General features: G+C 56.0%; 1 protein-coding gene across 3 annotated transcripts in view; it reads right to left on the reverse strand.

The window, feature by feature from the left end:
- Window positions 1-17,125, reverse strand: part of LOC110259831 (killer cell lectin-like receptor subfamily G member 2) — a 42,856-nt gene that overhangs the window by 21,598 nt on the left and 4,133 nt on the right. For all 3 annotated transcript variants that reach the window (XM_021085974.1, XM_021085972.1, XM_021085973.1), the window contains exon 2: window positions 16,924-17,067. In XM_021085974.1, coding sequence (XP_020941633.1) covers window positions 16,924-17,067 — 144 coding nt within the window. The remainder of the gene's footprint in view (window positions 1-16,923; window positions 17,068-17,125) is intronic.

The raw sequence follows: 17,125 nt of genomic DNA on the forward strand, positions 1-17,125 counted from the left end.
GTAAAAAAGAATGAAATAATGCCATTCGCGGGAATGTGGATGGAACCAGAGACTCTCATGCTGAGTGAAGTGAGTCAGAAAGAGAAAGACAAATACCATATGATATCACTTACATCTGGAATCTAATATACGGCACAAACGAACCTTTCCACAGAAAAGAAACTCATGGACTTGGAGAATAGACTTGTGGTTGTCGGGGGGAGGGAGAGGGAGTGGGATGGAGGGGGTGCTTGGGGTGAACAGATGCAGACTATTGCCTTTGGAATGGATTAGCCATGAGATTCTGTGTATAGCACTGGGAACTATGTCTGGTCACTTATGATGGAGGCTGATAATGTGAGAAAAGAGAAGGCATACATGTATGTGCAACTGGGTCACCATGCTGTACAGAAGGGAAAAAATACATTGGGAAATAATAAAAAAAATAAAAATAAATCAACTAAAAAAAATGGATTAAAGACCAGGGGTTCCCACTGTGGCACAGTGGGAACAAATCTGACTGGTATCCGGAAAGATTCAAGTTTGTTCCCTGGCCTCGCTCAGTGGGTTGGGGAGCTGGTGTTGCCATGAGCTGTGGTGTAGGTTGCAGATGAGGCTTGGATCCCGAGTTCCTGTTGCTGTGGTGTAGGCTGGCAGCTGTAACTCCGATTCGACCCCTAGCCTGGGAACTTTCGTATGCTGCTAGTGTGGCCCTAAAAAAAAAAAAAAAAAAGCAAAAAAAAAAAAAAACAAAAAAACCCCAAACCAAAAACCAAAATGGATTCAAGACCTGAATGTGAGACCTGAAGCCATAAACATTCTAGAAGGAAACCTAGATACTAAGTGCCATGACATAGGTCTTTGTGATGATTTTTTTTTTTTAAATTTTGGGAGCCACCTAAGTGTCTGCTTATAGAGGAGTGTATTTTTAAAGAACCATCGCATATATGCATACGCACACAATGGAATATTATTCAGCCATCAAAAAGGAAACCTTGCCATTTGCAACAACATGGAAGGACCTTGAAGTCCTTATGCCAAGTGAAGTAAGTCAGACAGAGAAAGACAGACATTGGATGATCCCTCTTATGTGTGGAATCCAAAAAAAGAGGAACAAAGATGAACTCATAGGTACAGAGAACAAATCAGTGGAGGCTGGGAGGGGATTGGGGTCAGGGGCAAAGGTGGTCAAAATGTGTGAACTTCCAGGTACAAAATAAAGAAATTCTGGGGATGCAACGTACAGCCTGGTGGTTGTAGTTAACAGCACTGCGCTGGATATTTGAAAGATGCCAGGAGTTCCCTTTGTGGCTCAGCAGTTAACAAACCCACCTCAGATCCATAAGGATGCGGGTCCCATCCCTGGCCTTGCTCTGTGGGTTAAGGATCTGGCATTGCCTTGAGCTGTGGTGTGGGCCGCAGACACGGCTCGGATCCTGTGTTGCTGTTGCTGTGGTGCAGGCTGGCAGCTGTAGCTCCGACTGGACCCCTAGCCTGGGAACTTCCATATGCTGCGGGGATGGCTCTCAAAAGTTAAAAAAGAAAAACAGAAGAGAAAGTGGCTAAGAGCATAGATCTTAACAGTTCTCATCACAAGAAAAAAACTCCTGTGTGTGGTGATGAATGGTACCTGGATTTATTACACTGATTATTTCACTATACATATATAAACATTGAATCATTATATTGGACACCTGAGGCCAATATAATGCCAGCTATATCTTCATTAAAATACAAAGATTAAAATTTTTTCTCTCTCTCCTTCTGAGCCTCGCTGACATCAAGCCTAGATCTTCCGTTATTGTCACAGGTTCCTAAGACATTTGTTCCTGGTCTGCTTCTCCCTGTTGCTCTGATTGGGCCGTTTTGTAACATGTCTGGTTTCATAATATGTCTTAGTTTTACGGATTTTTTTGTTGTTGTTGTCTCCAAGCTACTTTTCAGCTTTTCCGGTGAGTTTTTCATTTTTGTTCGTGTATTTTTCAGTTCCATCATTTCTGCTTGATTCTTTTTTATATCTTCTTGGTTAGCTGAGATTTTGGTTTGTTTTGTTTTTTTCAGATAACTTAATTTATGATTTTTTTATCGTTTTTTTTCCTCCACTGCACCGCATAGGGACCCACTTACACACACATGTATACATGATTTTTTCTCCCATTGTCGTGCTAAGTAAGTATCTAGACAGTTCTCGGGGCTACACAGCAGGCTTTCACTGTAAATCGATTTTCTTTTTCGTTTGTTACCAGAGTGCACAAAATCAACTCTTTGTTGAAACGGTGCCTTGTGGTCGCTGCTTTGAAATGCCTGTTGGGGTCCCCGCTGCTGAGTCCCTGTAGTGTCTTGGTGTCGGTTGTCTTAGCTCATCAGCTTACGATTGGGCTGCTTCCTGGGAGGCTGAGTGAGTTTTTACTGTGTTTGATCCTGGGAAGTTTCTGTTTTTGCCCACGAAGAGCAGGGATATTCAGAATCCTTAATGACCAGAACAGAACGGAACTGGCCAACTCCCCAAATTACAGCCCACTCACAGCCACGGATGCCAACCACCAGCCTTCCGCAATGCTTGACCAGCCCCCCCGACCTGGTCCTGAGGCCCGCAGCCTCACCCAGCGCTGACACTGGTCCAGACGGCTCACCCGACGGGTGGTTCAGACCCTTCCACCGCGGGGTCTGAGTCTGTGGCGACCGGACGCCAGCAGGTCAGGTGTCTTCTCATTTACCTTGAAGCTGGACGTGTGAGACTAGGGGATGTGTTGAGTCCGCCTGAGCATCACACACGCCCTCCCGCCTCCGTCGCGGGGCGAGGCCCCACGTTCTCATGCTGAGCGTGCTGGTCCCTCTCCAGCACGGGGACCGCCTTCGTCGCCTGAGCCCATCCTCCTGAAAGGAGTCCTTGGGGTTTACTTCGTGGCCGCACCCACAGCACGTGGAAGCTCCGGGGCCAGGGATTGAACGCGCGCCACAGCAGTGACAGCCCTGGATCCTTCGCTTGCTGTGGCACCCGGGAGCTCTGAAGTGAAGGGGCAGCAGCCACATCTTTAAAGTTTGGTCGGAGGCTTGTGTCCAACCAGGTGGACACAGCATCCGGCCTCTGGGAGCAGGATCCGTGGTCCCACGGGGCCGAGGGTCATGGGATGGAAAGCTCACGTGCCCCACGTGGGTCCCCAGGGGTGCCGAGGTGGTGGGGGCTCCTGCTGGATCCTCCCTGGGTCTCAAACCCGCGTCTTCTATTTCCTGGGAAAACAGCGCTGCAGGGCGGCCACAGTATGAAGGCGGGGGTTGGGGGGGGTCCTTCTCCACCTGGGCGGACCCCGCACTGGCCCAGAAAGGCCACCTGGGACTTGCCCCACGTTCCTGGGTCAGGAGGAGAGGCGGGGGCTGACCTGGGGGCCAGCGGGTCCCTGGAGGCCTCTGCTTCTGTTTGGTCCTCCAGTGAGGGGGTCGCTTCCTAGGCCGAAGTTCCAAGGATGCTCAAGTGGCCGAGCGTTCCCTTGCCCGGGCCTCGTGGCCCTGTCCCCACCAGCTCCGACTTTCTCTAGATGAGGCTGCAGTTAGAGGCTCCTCTGTTCCTGTGCAGGAGCCCCTGCCTGCGTCTCACCAAGGCTGGCCCTGTGGCTCTGGTCCCCAGGCCTGGCAATGACGATGTCACCCTGGCCCCTGCCCTGAGCTCAGTGACACAGCCCAGCGGCTTCCTGTGCACCTGCCCTGCCACCTCTGCAGGGAGAGGCCCAGGGGGCGGCTGCAGCGTCTGGGCGACCAACACTCCACCCGCCACACAGGGGGCCTCTTGTCAGTGGCCCCGTGGGGGGCCAGGGGGGCCACCTACAAGGACTGACAGTTTCAGGTGGGGTTTTGAGAAGCAGGACTTGGCGGGTGGTCAAGGGTGCTCCTGGCAACTGTGGGACAGTGGACAGGTGAGCGGGAAGGGTGTGGGCGGGGGTGGGCTTATTTTGACTTCAAGTTTTGGATGCTTATTCAGCAAAATACATCGATTTTGCACACACACCCCCCGAGACTCTGTTTACAAGAAAACTCACAACAGCCCAAAGGGGAACACCCCCAATGGAGCTCCCTGGTGGCCTAGGGGGTGGAGACTCGGTGTGGTCACAGCCGTGGGCGTGTTTAATCCCTGGCCCGGGAACTTCCCCTTGAAACAGGGGAAGCAAAAAACTAAAACTAAAACCCCATCGCCCAAAACCACATGAAGGGACAAACTATGCTGTCGCCATAGAGCAAAGAGAAGGGGGCTGACGGGGTCCGTGGACAGACACGTGAAGGAACCTGGAACCACCACCTGCCAACCATGCCCGGCTCTGAGGACAGGAGCCTGGTTCTGGGGGACAGGTCGGCTAAACTGTGTCCTGTTGCTACTGGGACACTCATCTGCCCACAGAGCTGCAGCCGTGGGGTGTGCATGCCTCTGGGGGGGCTGTCTGCTCTCCTGGGAAGGTGCCCTCCCCCCAGCCACTCCCACTGGCCGCGAAGGTGGAGGCCACCAGCCGGGAACAGGGGCACCTCGAGAAGCCGGAGGGACTAGGAAACGGACACCGTGGTGGAGCCCAGCCAGGCCTGGCCCGGACTTCTGACCTGACCCGTGGTCACTTGTCACAGCAGCGAGAGAAAACCAGCCCTGAGCTTCAGCTGGATCTGAACCTCGTGTTTGAACAGAGAAAAGGACACCTGGGCAGACGTGAACCAACGGCGACCTCGGGGCGTTTGGGGCCACGGGCCCGCCCAGGATCCGTTCTCGGAGCCACCAGATGATCCGATACAGACCCCGGAGGAGGCCGCCCCCGTGGTGGCCCCAGGGTCTGCCTCGGGCCCCTCCCTCTGCTGCTGACTCCTTGGCGGGCAAGTGTGCCACGGCCCCATCTCAGCTGTCATCGCCCTGCGTCCCAATGTCCCCTTCTGGTAAGGACCCTGGCCGTACGGGTCAGGGCCCGCCCCGGAGCCCTCACCTCGCTCATTCCACCTGCAAAGAGCCTGCTTCTCAATCAGGACGCCTCACAGGCCCTGCGGTTGGCACTCCAGCCTCAGCTGCGGGGACACAGGTAGGTCGTTGCCCACAACGTGTTCATCTCAGCCCGGTGGCAGCGAGTGTTTACAGCTTAGACCAACCAGAGAGTCTTCCTGGGGAGGCGCGCGGTTGGTGGGGCTGCGGCTGTGGCCACGGCCAGCGACGAGAGCAGCAGATGGACTCGAGTCAGCCTGGCATTGATTTCACTCCCCCACAGCCAGCTGCACCTGGCAGCCGCTTCCCAGCACAGTGGCAACTGATGCACCGAGGAGCCAGTGTCCCCAGGAGGGCCGCCTGCTACCCTGAGAGGTCGTGCGAGGGGAGGGGGCTGTGGCTGTGGCTCCCACCCTGCTCTGCCTGCGTGGGGCCAGCCGGCCAGCAGACGGTGGGGTGCGGGGGCCAAGGCGCAGAAGTCCAGCCGGAGCGCGGGATCGGTTTCTGCTCGTCGTCTTTGGTGCAGAGAGGACATCTGGCTGTGTCCTAGACACCTGCCCAGGGTCCCGGCGGATACCCCGGCGGGCCAGTGACCCGGTCGGCCAGACCGCGCGGTTCCCTCTGCTTCTGCACGTGGCGGCCAGACCCGGATCGGCTCCAAAGCCTTTCCCAAGCGGCGGGCTCTGTCCGGCCCACATCAGGACTCGGACTCGGTGCTGGCTCAGGTCTTGGAGACTCTGCCCGGCTCGCGTGGGCCATGCGTGCACGAGCCCAGGACTTCCCTACACCCGCCGGCCCCCTGCCCTCCCCACCTCATCAGGCTTCACCTCTACCCACCCCCCTGCCGGGCCTGACTCGGTGCAGCCGCGTGGAGGGGGGCCCAGCCTGGGCCAACACGCGGCCCTGACTCAGGCCAGGGTTCAAGTTCGACCTCAGACGTCCTCACGCAACTCAGACGTTGCCTCTCATCCTCTTGGGACTTTTTGGTTGTCATCGACGTGAGAGATAAACCGGGGTTGGATAAACAGTTACTCCCCATTTACTGCACAGCTGGGATGCTGGCACCAGAATCCAGGTCACGCATTTTTTTTAATTGGCCACCTTACGGGGCTCTTGTGAGTTCCAGGATCTGTTTCCTTTTTCAGTTAAAACCGCGTGGTACACACACGATAACATCGCCGCGTGTTTGTAATTCACAATTTAGAGCAGAACAAACAGCTGGGGACCTGGTGCCTCTGTGACCAGCCCCTCCTCCCGTCCCCTGGCCACCGCAGGGCACCACGGGGCGAGCGAAATTTGTCCTCGTTGCCGTGGCCTCACTTACGGTTGGACGGCTTATGGATACATCCACAAATACCGTGGTTATTTGATGTAATTTGTAGACAAAAATGGTCTTAACCCATCGATTCTTTCACAACTTGCATTTTTATCCCAGTTTTAAGATTCATCTCTTGAGGTGTGTATTTCACGCACCTTGGCTTCTGGGTTGGGGTCCATCGTATGACTCTGCATGCGTGTGTGTGTGTGTGTATCTCTTTTTTTTTGGTCTTTTTTTTTTTTTTTTTTTTTTTTAAGGGCTGCACCCATGGCATATGGAGGGTCCCAGGCTAGGGGTCGAATCGGAGCTGTCGCTGCCGGCCTGCACCACGGCCACAGCAGCGCTGGATCCTTAACCCACAGAGCGAGGCCAGGGGTGGAACCTGCGTCCTCTGGATGCTCGTCAGAGCCACGAGGGGAGCTCCCGTGCGAACGTGCATTCATGCGCGCTCTCTTCGCGTTCTGCTGCTGGACAGGAAGGTCTTCCTGCTGCTCTGCCCTTGTGAATGGCTGCTCCGTCCTCTCCGCCTCTTGCCAGGATTCCTGGAGCCAGAGCAACAGCGTCTCTCAGCTTCAGACCCGGGAGCGGAACGGCCGGGCCAAAGGCTATGATGTCACCAGCACGGCTGGGAGTTGGCAATGAACTTTCAGAGCAGCCCGTGCAGCCCACGCTCCCTCCGGCGCACTCGCGTCTGCCCACCCGCATCCCTGCCGCCGCGCGGGAGCATCGGGCTTCATGGCTCTGGTCACCGCTGTGTACAAGCTGCACCTGCGAGGTCTTGGCTGGGTCCCCGATGCTGGGATGGGACGTCACCGGCCGGTCCTGCTGTCTCTTCTGTGAAAAAGCTTCTTCATGCCTTTGGCCACTTCTCTGTTGGGTTGGTGTTGCTTTTTTTTTTTTTTTTTTTTTTGATTTTAGAAATTCCTCCCTCAGGATGCTAACCCTGTCACTTACGTGTGGGAGCAGGTGTGGCAAACGCCTCCTCCAGGTGTCACCTCTGTTCCCACTTTCTCTGCGTTGCCTCAGCATAGACAGGGGTTCTTGCTGTTGCAGCCGGATGGACCGGCTCACTTCTCGGGGACCCGTGCCTTGGTCCCTGTCAAGTGTGAGGTCTGCATTAAATACCATTCCCGCCCCGTCGCCCCCGCACCGTGGGGAAGCCAGCGGGCCCGCACCATTGGCGGACATCGGCCCACGTCTCCCGCTGATTTGCAGAAGCCCCTGTGCCCCCGGTCAGGCCGATGCGGGGGGTCTCGTGCAGCCCACTCCCTCCTGCCCCTGGGTCCTGGGATGAGGTCTGACCCACAGCCAGCCTCGCCACTGACTCGCAGCCCGGCGGCTCAGCTCCCGTCACCCACACCTGCAAGACCATGTGACTCTGGACCACCCTGGGCTCTCCCGTGCACATTCTAGAATCAGCGTCTCCAGTTCCTACTTGTACGTCCGATGCTCGCCGCATAACGGAGGTTTTCTCTGAAAAGAAATCTTACGTTTCACGTGTCTAGGCATCTGTGTCACGGACGGATGCCACTTCGCCTTTTAAATGATCGTCCTTCACCTACTGTGTTGGGCAACGATTTTTCCCTTTTATCCTGTCACCATGGAGAAAGGCACAAATGCATCTTCTAAGGGGAAAGCACCTTTCACCACGGGGATAGACCAACTTCGGTGACAACGTGGGATATATTGCTTAATGACGCCAGACGCTTTGCCAAAATTCTTTCCAGGACTTTGTATATATGTTCCCTAGAGACCGAAGTTTCCTTTCTCTCGCCATCTTCATCTGCCTTCGTCTTCCTTGTGAAGCTGTCCTGGTCCTTGCAAAGCCGGGGAGGGATCCCCCCTGCTCTCTCTTCTGGAAGACTTTGAAGCAACAACCGGAATCTCTTGTGCCTTGACTCTTTTGCCAGAACTTGCCCATAAGACAGGCTGAGCCTCGTTTTTATATTATGAGATTTCTGAACTATTGATTCAATTTTGGCTGTTATTCTAGCACAGTTCAGGTGGGAGCTTCTGCATCTATGTCGGTGATTTGTATTTTCCTGGGAACTTGTCTCTTTCATCCGTGGTTTTAAATGTAGCAGCAAAATAGGTTCATAACATTCCCTTATTAACTTCTAAATCTCCCCAGACTCTGCAGTCGTATCTCTTTCCCAAGCCTAATAGTTTTATGGGTGGCTTCCATCTTTTTATTTTACAATTCTGTTTTATTTTTATTTTTTGGCCACACCTACTGCAGCTGCAGCAATGCCAGATCCTTAACCTATTGCACCACAGTGGGAGCTCCGGTTTCCATCTTTTTATTTCTTTCTTTATTTTTATCTTTTCTCGGGCCGCGCCCGTGGCCTATGGAGGTTCCCAGGCGAGGGGTCCAATCGGAGCTACAGCCGCCGGCCTGCACCACAGCCACAGCCACGCGGGGTCCGAGCTGCGTCTGCGACCGACCCCACAGCTCAGGGCAACACCGGTCCTTCACCCACGAAGCCAGGCTGGGGATCCCGCCGGCACCCCAGCAGAAGCTCTGACTGAGCATCTCCAAATTTCCGCTTCAGGGCTTTTCCACTTGCAAATCATTAGAAGTATGGTTTTAAATTTCCGGATGAAGGTTCCCGGGGTTCGTCTCCTTTGTCGTGGTTGATTTCCAGGGCGCTGCTGCCGTATCAGAGACGCTTCTTTCTGCGCTTCCAACCCTCGGTCTGCTGAGACCGGACGTGCGACCTAACGTGTTGCCAACTTTCTCGTGTTCCCTGTGACTTAGAGAGGAAGGGGACTCTCCAGGCATCGCACGCAGCCTCCCACAAACACCCTGTAGATCAGATGCATTCCTGCTCGTGTTCGAATCTTCCAGGTCCTACTGACGTGCACCTGTTTGTTCCGTCCGCTCCTACAAGCTCGCGGCGTGCTGGTGGGTGTGTCACTTATCTCGTCTAGGTCGGCGGTTTGTTTTCTTTATAAACGGAAGTCGCACGAACGGCAGTTCGGCTCACTCTGGGCTGCGAGGACAGAGCCCCTCAAACGGACCCCACCTCAGAGTCATGATTAACCCCTCTGTCCAAAACGTCCCTCCCCAGGACCGAGTGGCGTCAAGGAAAGGGGTCGACCCCTCCCCGACTCTATCCGCTGCCTGCCCATCGTTTGCAGAAAAGCTTCCGTGACCCAGCCTCCCCGAGCCTCCGAAGACCCGGCTCGCGAGCGAATGATAAGGAAACGGGGAGGCAGCGAGAAGGACTGGCTGCTGGGCTGGGAACCTGGAGCCGACCTCCAGCCCCTGAAAGACGGGGAAGGAGGCTGCCACGCAGTCCAGGGGCCTCTGCCGAAAGCAGACCCCCCGGGTGAGAACGGATGAGCACGAGCACGGAGACCCCAGACCACCTGAAACCTGGAGATGGGCGACACCAGCTTCGGCTTGATGCCAACCCATCCGGGACGGTGCACGAGCCACCCCACAGCCTTCACGGCCTTGGTCTCCCCGGACACTTGGGGACCCCCTTGGGACCAGTCCGTCATCTCCGGGGAGCTCCCCGGTAAAAGCCATGCCGCCTTTCCCACCAACACCTGCCACCTGAGCATTGTCCTTTTGAGCAGCGAGCGGCAGACGTGGGTTTGGTACCGGCCTCAGCGGGTGACGATTGTGTCCAAGCAAACCTTTATCACCCACAGTGGCTCTGCCCCTCACGATGCTTCTTGCGTTTTGATTCGAACCAGCATTTCCCACTTTGCCCTTCGACCTGCCTTTGCGGTGACGTTTGAGGATTGGTTTTATTGATTGGTTTATGTCTGTCCCTGCCCCAGCATGCAGATGCCCTCTCGCCACGGCAGGGACGACGCCAGATCCGTGCCCCACGGAGCCCCCGGGAACGCCTCTTCTCAACAGGCTGTCACCAGATTGTGTGTCGGTCTGTGTTGCTGGCGCAGCCCTGGGTGCTACTTGGAAGGGCGCCCTCACGGGGAGACATTGATTGATTTCTCCCATTTTTATTTCACGTCCCGCTTCCCTCTTTGTCACATTTTTCTGTGGTTTTCCTCTCTTTCCGGTCTTTGAATTCGCAGGGCCTCCCCCACGTCACTCCCTTTCCTAAAATTGCTCCTGGTTTGCCCAGTAAGATGTGCTCTTTCAGTGGCAATTCTTGAAAAGGCGCCTAATTGAACAAAATAGAAAACGAGTCCACACTTCGTCCTTCTCTGAGCCTCTGAAACCTAGAACCTCTTCCAGAACCGCTGAAAGCACGACCCGGGAACAACCACCCCACCAGCCCACACGCTATCACTGCGTCTGTCTGTCTGTCTGTCTTTCATGGCCACGCCCATGGCCTGTGGAATTTCCTGGCCCAGGGATTGAATCCAAGCCACAGCTTCGACCTACGCCGGGTCCACTGTGCCAGGCCAGGGATCGAACCCCGGCCTCCCCAGTGACCTGAGCCGCTGCCGTCAGATTCCCTGTTTTCCTGTCTGTTTCGGCCCCTTCCTGGCACACGGAGTTCCCAGACCGGGGAGCAGATCCACGCTGCTCTCGTCCTCTATGCCGCAGCTGCCACACTACCAGATCCTTAACCCACTGTGCTGGGCGGCACTGAACCTGAATCCCAGTGCTCCCCAGATGCCGCCGATCCCGCTGTACCACAGCGGGAACTCCCGCAGCTGGATTCTTTTTGTGTGTGTGTGTGTGTCATTTCTTTGGGCCGCTCCCGCGGCACATGGAGGTTCCCAGGCTAGGGGTCCAATCGGAGCTGTAGCCGCCGGCCTACGCCAGAGCCACAGCAACGCGGGATCCGAGCCGAGTCTGCAACCTACACCACAACTCACGGCAACGCCGGATCCTTAACCCACTGAGCAAGGGCAGGGACCGAACCCGCAACCTCATGGATCCTAGTCGGATTCGCCAACCACTGCGCCACGACGGGAACTCCCGCACAGCTGGATTCTTAACCCCCTGCCCCACGGCAGGGATGCTCAGATCTTTTTCTTTTTTTTTTTTAAGGGCTGCACCTGTAGCACGTGGAAGTTCCCAGGCTAGGCGTCGAATTGGACCTGCAGCTGCCGGCCTACACGACGGCCACAGCAACGCGGGATCCGTGCCCCACGGAGCAGGGCCGCGGATCGAACTCGCAACCTCCTGGTTCCCAGCTGGGCTTGATCGTTGCTGAGCCTCGGAGGAACTCCCAGGTCTGTCTTTCTAACCCTGCAGCGTGGATGTTGTGGTGTCCTCGGTGGCATCTCCACCCGTGTGACTTGGACGTGTCTGCATCTGTTTCCAGGCGTCTGTACGGATCTGCTATGTTCCCACCGCTTCTCCTCCTGGAGCCGTTTTTCTCTTCATTTTTGAGAGAGTCCCGTGGGCTCTACCCTTTCCTCTCTTCTCCGTAACACTGCCTCTCCCGGGAGCCGGTTTCCTCCTGCTGTCCTTTGCCCCCCTCCCTTCCTGGAGGAGGTCACACATCGCTTCTGGCCACAGGGAAGCTGAGCTGCCTGTCCTCTGGAGGGGGGTTCAGAGCCCCTGTCGTGGGGACCTGCCGATTCACGGCGATGCATCTGGGAAAGGCTTCCTCCTCCCGCTGCCCCGGCGCATCTGGGCTTCCCGGTTCTGGACGTCGGCGCTGCCATCGGGCCGGGGACATTCTCGGCTGTCCCCTGGGGTGTCTCTGCGGCAGAGATGAGACAGGTGCAGGGCCTGCCCCCCGGGCTGTCCCGCCTCCTGACCTGGGACATCCCGGGGCTCCCCTGGGGCAGCTTCCCGGCCCCGCGTCTTCCTCCAGCTGTGTTTCCCTCTGCTCAGCCTCCGGCGGCGCCGCATCCCGTGTGTTCCCCTCGGGTCTATTTTTAGTTCACCATTTTCTAATTCTCTCTTCAGCTGTGTTTAGTAGTTTCATTTTTCCAATGATTAAAAATTTTTCGTGATTATATTTGTTCTGCTTTATGGTCCTTTTCTCAGTTGTTTTAGTCTCTATTACTGACATGCTTTCATTTTCCTGTGTGGGGTCTTCAAACATATTGAACATGTCTGGGTTTTAATTTATTTTTTTTCTTTTTCCTCCGTGGGGTATGGAGCTCCCGGGCCAGGGGTCACATCCGCGCCACAGCGGCGACCTAAGCCACAGCTGCAGCGGTGCCGAATCCCGAACCCGTTGTGCCCGGTCGGGGATTGAACCTGCGTCCCACTGCTCTCAAGACACTGCTGACTTGGTGGCACCACAGCAGGAACTCCATACATGTCTGTTTTATCTTCTGCTTTTGCTAGATTTTTTTTTTTGGTCTTTTTGCCTTTTCTAGGGCCGCTCCCACGGCATATGGAGGGTCCCAGGCTAGGGGTCGAATCGGAGTTGTAGCCCCCGGCCTGCACCACAGCCACAGCCACGTGGGATCCAAGCCGCATCTGTGACTTACACCACAGCTCAGGGCAACACCAGATCCTTAACCCACGGAGCAAGGCCAGGGATCGAACTTGCCACCTCATGGTTCCTAGTCGGATTCGTTAACCGCTGCGCCACGACGGGAACACCTGCTTTTGCTAGGTCTTTATGGACCTAGTTCTGTTTGTTATTTGGGGTGATCCCTGCACATTTTGGATTTTAAAATATACTACATGCATTTTATATACAAATGTTTGGCATTGATATGGGAATTCTGAGGCCGGCGTGGGGATGCGTTTCTTCAGAGGGAACCAGCGTTTGCCTCAGGAGGGACCTGGGACGCTCCAGTCCACTTGGAACGGTCCTTGTTACCTCGCCACTGGGGGCGCGTGCAGAGTGTAAATTCAAGTCCTCAACCCCCACCAGGGCTGGCCAACGCCACACATCCCCGGGGCCTTAAAAAACAACGCCCCCAGGGCTGAGCTTGCGACCAAGTCCTCTCCGGCCGGGCGTCGGAGGCGCAGCCCTTCCCGCGGCCGGGCGTCAGGCTGGGGTCCCGGGCCCACCCCCGGCTGCATCAGAGCCGCCTCCAGCCCGCGGAGTGGCCGGTGCCTCCGACGCCGGCTCCCGTTCCATTTCCCGATTCCCAGGACGGCCTCCTGGTCTGCAGGCTCAGCCCCAAACCCCTTCGCTTCACAGGGAGGCCTCCCAGCATCTCAATCAGAACCTCCTGGGGTCGAAGCCGCCTTGGGCGCCTCCTCCGGCACCTCTGATTCGGAGCATCTGCGTTGGGCCCGAGGCGTCTACCTTCTAGCAAGTTCTCGGGTGACGCCGTGCTGCTGGGGTGTGGGGACACCCGCCGTGAATTCACCTGTCACGTCCCCCCCACACACCTGTCAGGAACATGAGTCACTCACCTTCCGTTAGGCTCCCCCCACCGTCAGGAGGATTTGCAAACCTCAGCAGGCATCCGCGTCATCTGATGGATGGCGTGTCTGTTTCATTCGGTTGCACTCGGGGCACATGGGCGTTCCCGAGCCAGGGAGCGAATCCGAGCTGCAGCTGTGGCAATGCTGGGTCCTTAACCTGCTGCGCCACAGCGGGAACTCCCAGATGGCTGATTAAAACGCACATTCAACCTGCCCTCAGTGTGTTAATATTGGTTTCCCCAGAGTCAGCTTTATTTAATTAATTAATTTATTTAAATTTGTCTTCTTCTTTTTCTTTTGTTTCTCTTTTTAGGGCTGCACTCGCAGCATAGGGAGCTTCCCAGGCTAGGGATATAATCGAAGCTACAGCTGCCGGCCGACACCACAGCCACAGCAACATCAGATCCGAGCCTCGTCTGTGACCTACCCCACAGCTCATGGCAACGCCGGGTCCTTCACCCACCGGGCGAGGCCAGGGATCGAACCTGCGACCTCGTGGACACTAGTGAGATTGGCTTCTGCTGAGCCACGACGGAACCCTCTTCCCCCTTACAGAACTGAAGCCCAGTTTGTGATTTCCTCTTGGACTCAGGACTTGCAAAGGCCTAAGTGAGTGATAAAATGCTTATCAGTCAAAAGTTACCCCGCGGGGCAGCTTGAGACCATCATCCAGGTACAAATCCCGTTTCTGTTGCCTCCCCATCTATCGTCAGTCTTTCTAGATGTCACACTCGCTGCGTGAATGAGAGATGGTGAAATTCTAACGCCCCAACAGTCCCAGGGCCCAGATTTTCTCTGACATCTCTCATTTTCTCCCTCCTCCGTCGGGTCCTGGTAGCTCCCCGGCTTTCTGCCCCGAGGGAGCGTCCGGCAGGACACGGGGAAGAAGGTCGGGGGGAGAGGGGGCCCCAGCAGGGCGCCAGGCCCCAGCAGCCGCTCCACGTCGGCCGCGTCTGTGTGCCCCCCCCCACGTCGGCCCCATCTCACCTGAACTTCTTGCCACCCGCCCAGGGTGACATCACGTGTCCCAGCCTGGCTCCAGCTGGTCTGCGGCCCAGAGGGTTGCCCACCTCCCCAGGGGCCATGGGCCAGCACTCATGCAGGGAATCCACACACTTTGCCACCATCGAGGGCGAAGCCCCCTTCCTTGGGGAGCCCCGAGCCCCCTTCCACGTCTGGGCTCCCCGGAGCCCAGGGGCCCTTGGGAGGTCTCTTCCCATCGTTACAGAGTCTGCCCTGAGCCAGCTTGAGAATGCCTCCGGCTTCCATTACAAACATGTGGCTCCTGTTTGATAGGATGCATATAAAACTCGAAAAACAGGTAAACCCAAGCCAGCAGCAGGAAGCAGACTATTTTTTACAAAGGAGCAGAAATGAGGGAAAGTGAAAAGAGAAGCACAACAGAGAAAAATCAATGAAACCCAAACCTGGCTCTTGGAAAAAGGCAATAAAATGAAAAGCTCGTCAGCCGGTGAAGGAGGAGGGGCCGGAGGAGACGTTACCAACATCCCGAGTGGAGAAGGGACACTGCTGTAGCCTCTACGGAACCCAAACACTGCGGACAAGTCTGTCCTTGTAAATTCTGTATCTTAGAGCATATTCCCCGAAAAGTGCAAAACACCAAAGCGCATTCAAGGAAAAAATATACTGGGAGGTCCAATGTCCATTAACAAAATGAAATTCAAACTCAAAGACATGGCAAAGATAAAACGCCAGGCCTGGAGGGTTCCCTGGTCCTTCCACCTGGTATTTATGGGTGCAGCAGCCCCGGGTCCACGGTCCACTCACTTTCAGGAGCAAAAAGAGGAGGACTCGTACCAGTCAGATTAGAAGACGCTGTTACTCTGTTTTTTTGTGTTTTTTTTTTTTTTTTTGGTCTTTTGTCTTTTTAGGGCCGCACTCACGGTACATGGAGGTTCCCAGGCTAGGGGTCCAATCGGAGCTGCAGCCGCCGGCCTGCACCACAGCCACAGCCACGCGGGATCTGAGCCTCGTCTTTGACCTGCACCACAGCTCACAGCAACGCCAGATCCTTAACCCACTGAGTGAGGCCAGGGATCGAACCCGCAACCTCATGGTTCCTCGTCGGATTTGTTAACCCCTGAGCCACGACGGGAATTCTGACACTGCTACTCGGAAAACAAAACCAAAGACACGCCAAAAAGCTTTGGAATATGCCTCATTAACACAGACTCAAAAATCCCTTTGAGAAAAAAATTGCAATTGCAAATTGAATGCAGCAGCGTCTAAAAAGGACAGTCTATCATGACCAAGTGGGGCTTATCTCGGGAGTGAAAAGTTGGTTCAGCACCTTAAAAAAAAGAAAAAATCAGTGTATTTCACCCCATCACCAGAGTCGAGGAGAAAAGCCATGCGATCGCCTCATCTCGCAGCGCGGCACCTTTCACAGGAAAAGCTCCACGAGGGCTAAATGGGATAATACTTTCTTAAGCCAAACGAGGCGCGCGAAATGACCCCCAGGTCATGTGGTGACAGTGGTGCGAGGTCGAGCAGGTGCCCCTTGTAAGACAAAGGACAGAAAAACAACGATAAAGACGCAGACCTCAGGAAGCCACCTGTCTGTATCTGGAGATCTGAGCGCGAGCGTGGTTCATCGAAATTGATTTACCAACTACTCGATTTAATAACTTCAGCCAAGTTCACTGATGCCTTATTTCCAGACTTAATAGGAAGCTGCGGTAATGAAGAGGGTGTGGAATTAGTGATCCAGGGAACAGGGCTGAGCCTGGAAGGAGCCCCCCGCCTCCTCCCCCGCGGGCGGGGCCCGAGTCACGGCCGGGACAACCGCCAGCCAGCCCGCAAAGGCTGGGCTTCTCGACCACGGTTCCAGACCAGCCGGATGCTCCTGAGAAGGCAGGAACCCCTCACAGCACACCTGACACTAACGGGCGGCGGGGCCTGTCTCCAAACACGAAAGCTGAGCTGTCAGGTTTCTAGAACATCCTTGCGTCTGGGTGAGCAAAGCTGTCTGCAGGGAAGCACAAGGCCCAAGCCTGAGAGCGCGAGCCGCGCGGTCAGACACGGGCAAACTCGTGCTCGTCGGGACAAAAACCCGCAGGCAAGCCCGCAACCCGGGCCCCGAGCTCTGTCACACGTGCGTCTGCCCCAGGCCGTACCCGGGATAGAGAAAGGGTGCCCAGGTCACTGAGGCGAAGGCAAAGCGCCCCATTTAGAAACGGGCAGAAAGGCAACACCTGGGCAGAAAGGCAACGCTTGGGCAGAAAGGCTTGGAAGGAGCCTGGAGTCGCCCGGCTGCCCGACGGTCCAAGGCAAAACCACCTGCAACCAACACGGCTTCTCAGACCCATCACCAGGGGAGCCCACCGGACACCCCCAACCCGAAAGGGGGACAGGCCGCGACACAGACACATCCCCACTTACCGCAGCTCCGGGACGCCTGGCGGGCAGGGAGCCATCAAGACGGAGGCGACTCCGGACCGTCCCCAGGCCCAGCCGGGCTTGACCTCCGCGAGCTCCCGCAGCTCCCGCAGCCCGTCGCGTGGAGCGCTGGGCGGGAACCGCTTCCTGTGGGGGAGGGAGGGACGTGGCCGGAATCCTTAACTAGACTCAGGCCAGGGGAAAC

Source organism: Sus scrofa, chromosome 3, assembly GCF_000003025.6.
Source record: "Sus scrofa isolate TJ Tabasco breed Duroc chromosome 3, Sscrofa11.1, whole genome shotgun sequence".
Classification (NCBI taxonomy): domain Eukaryota; kingdom Metazoa; phylum Chordata; class Mammalia; order Artiodactyla; family Suidae; genus Sus; species Sus scrofa.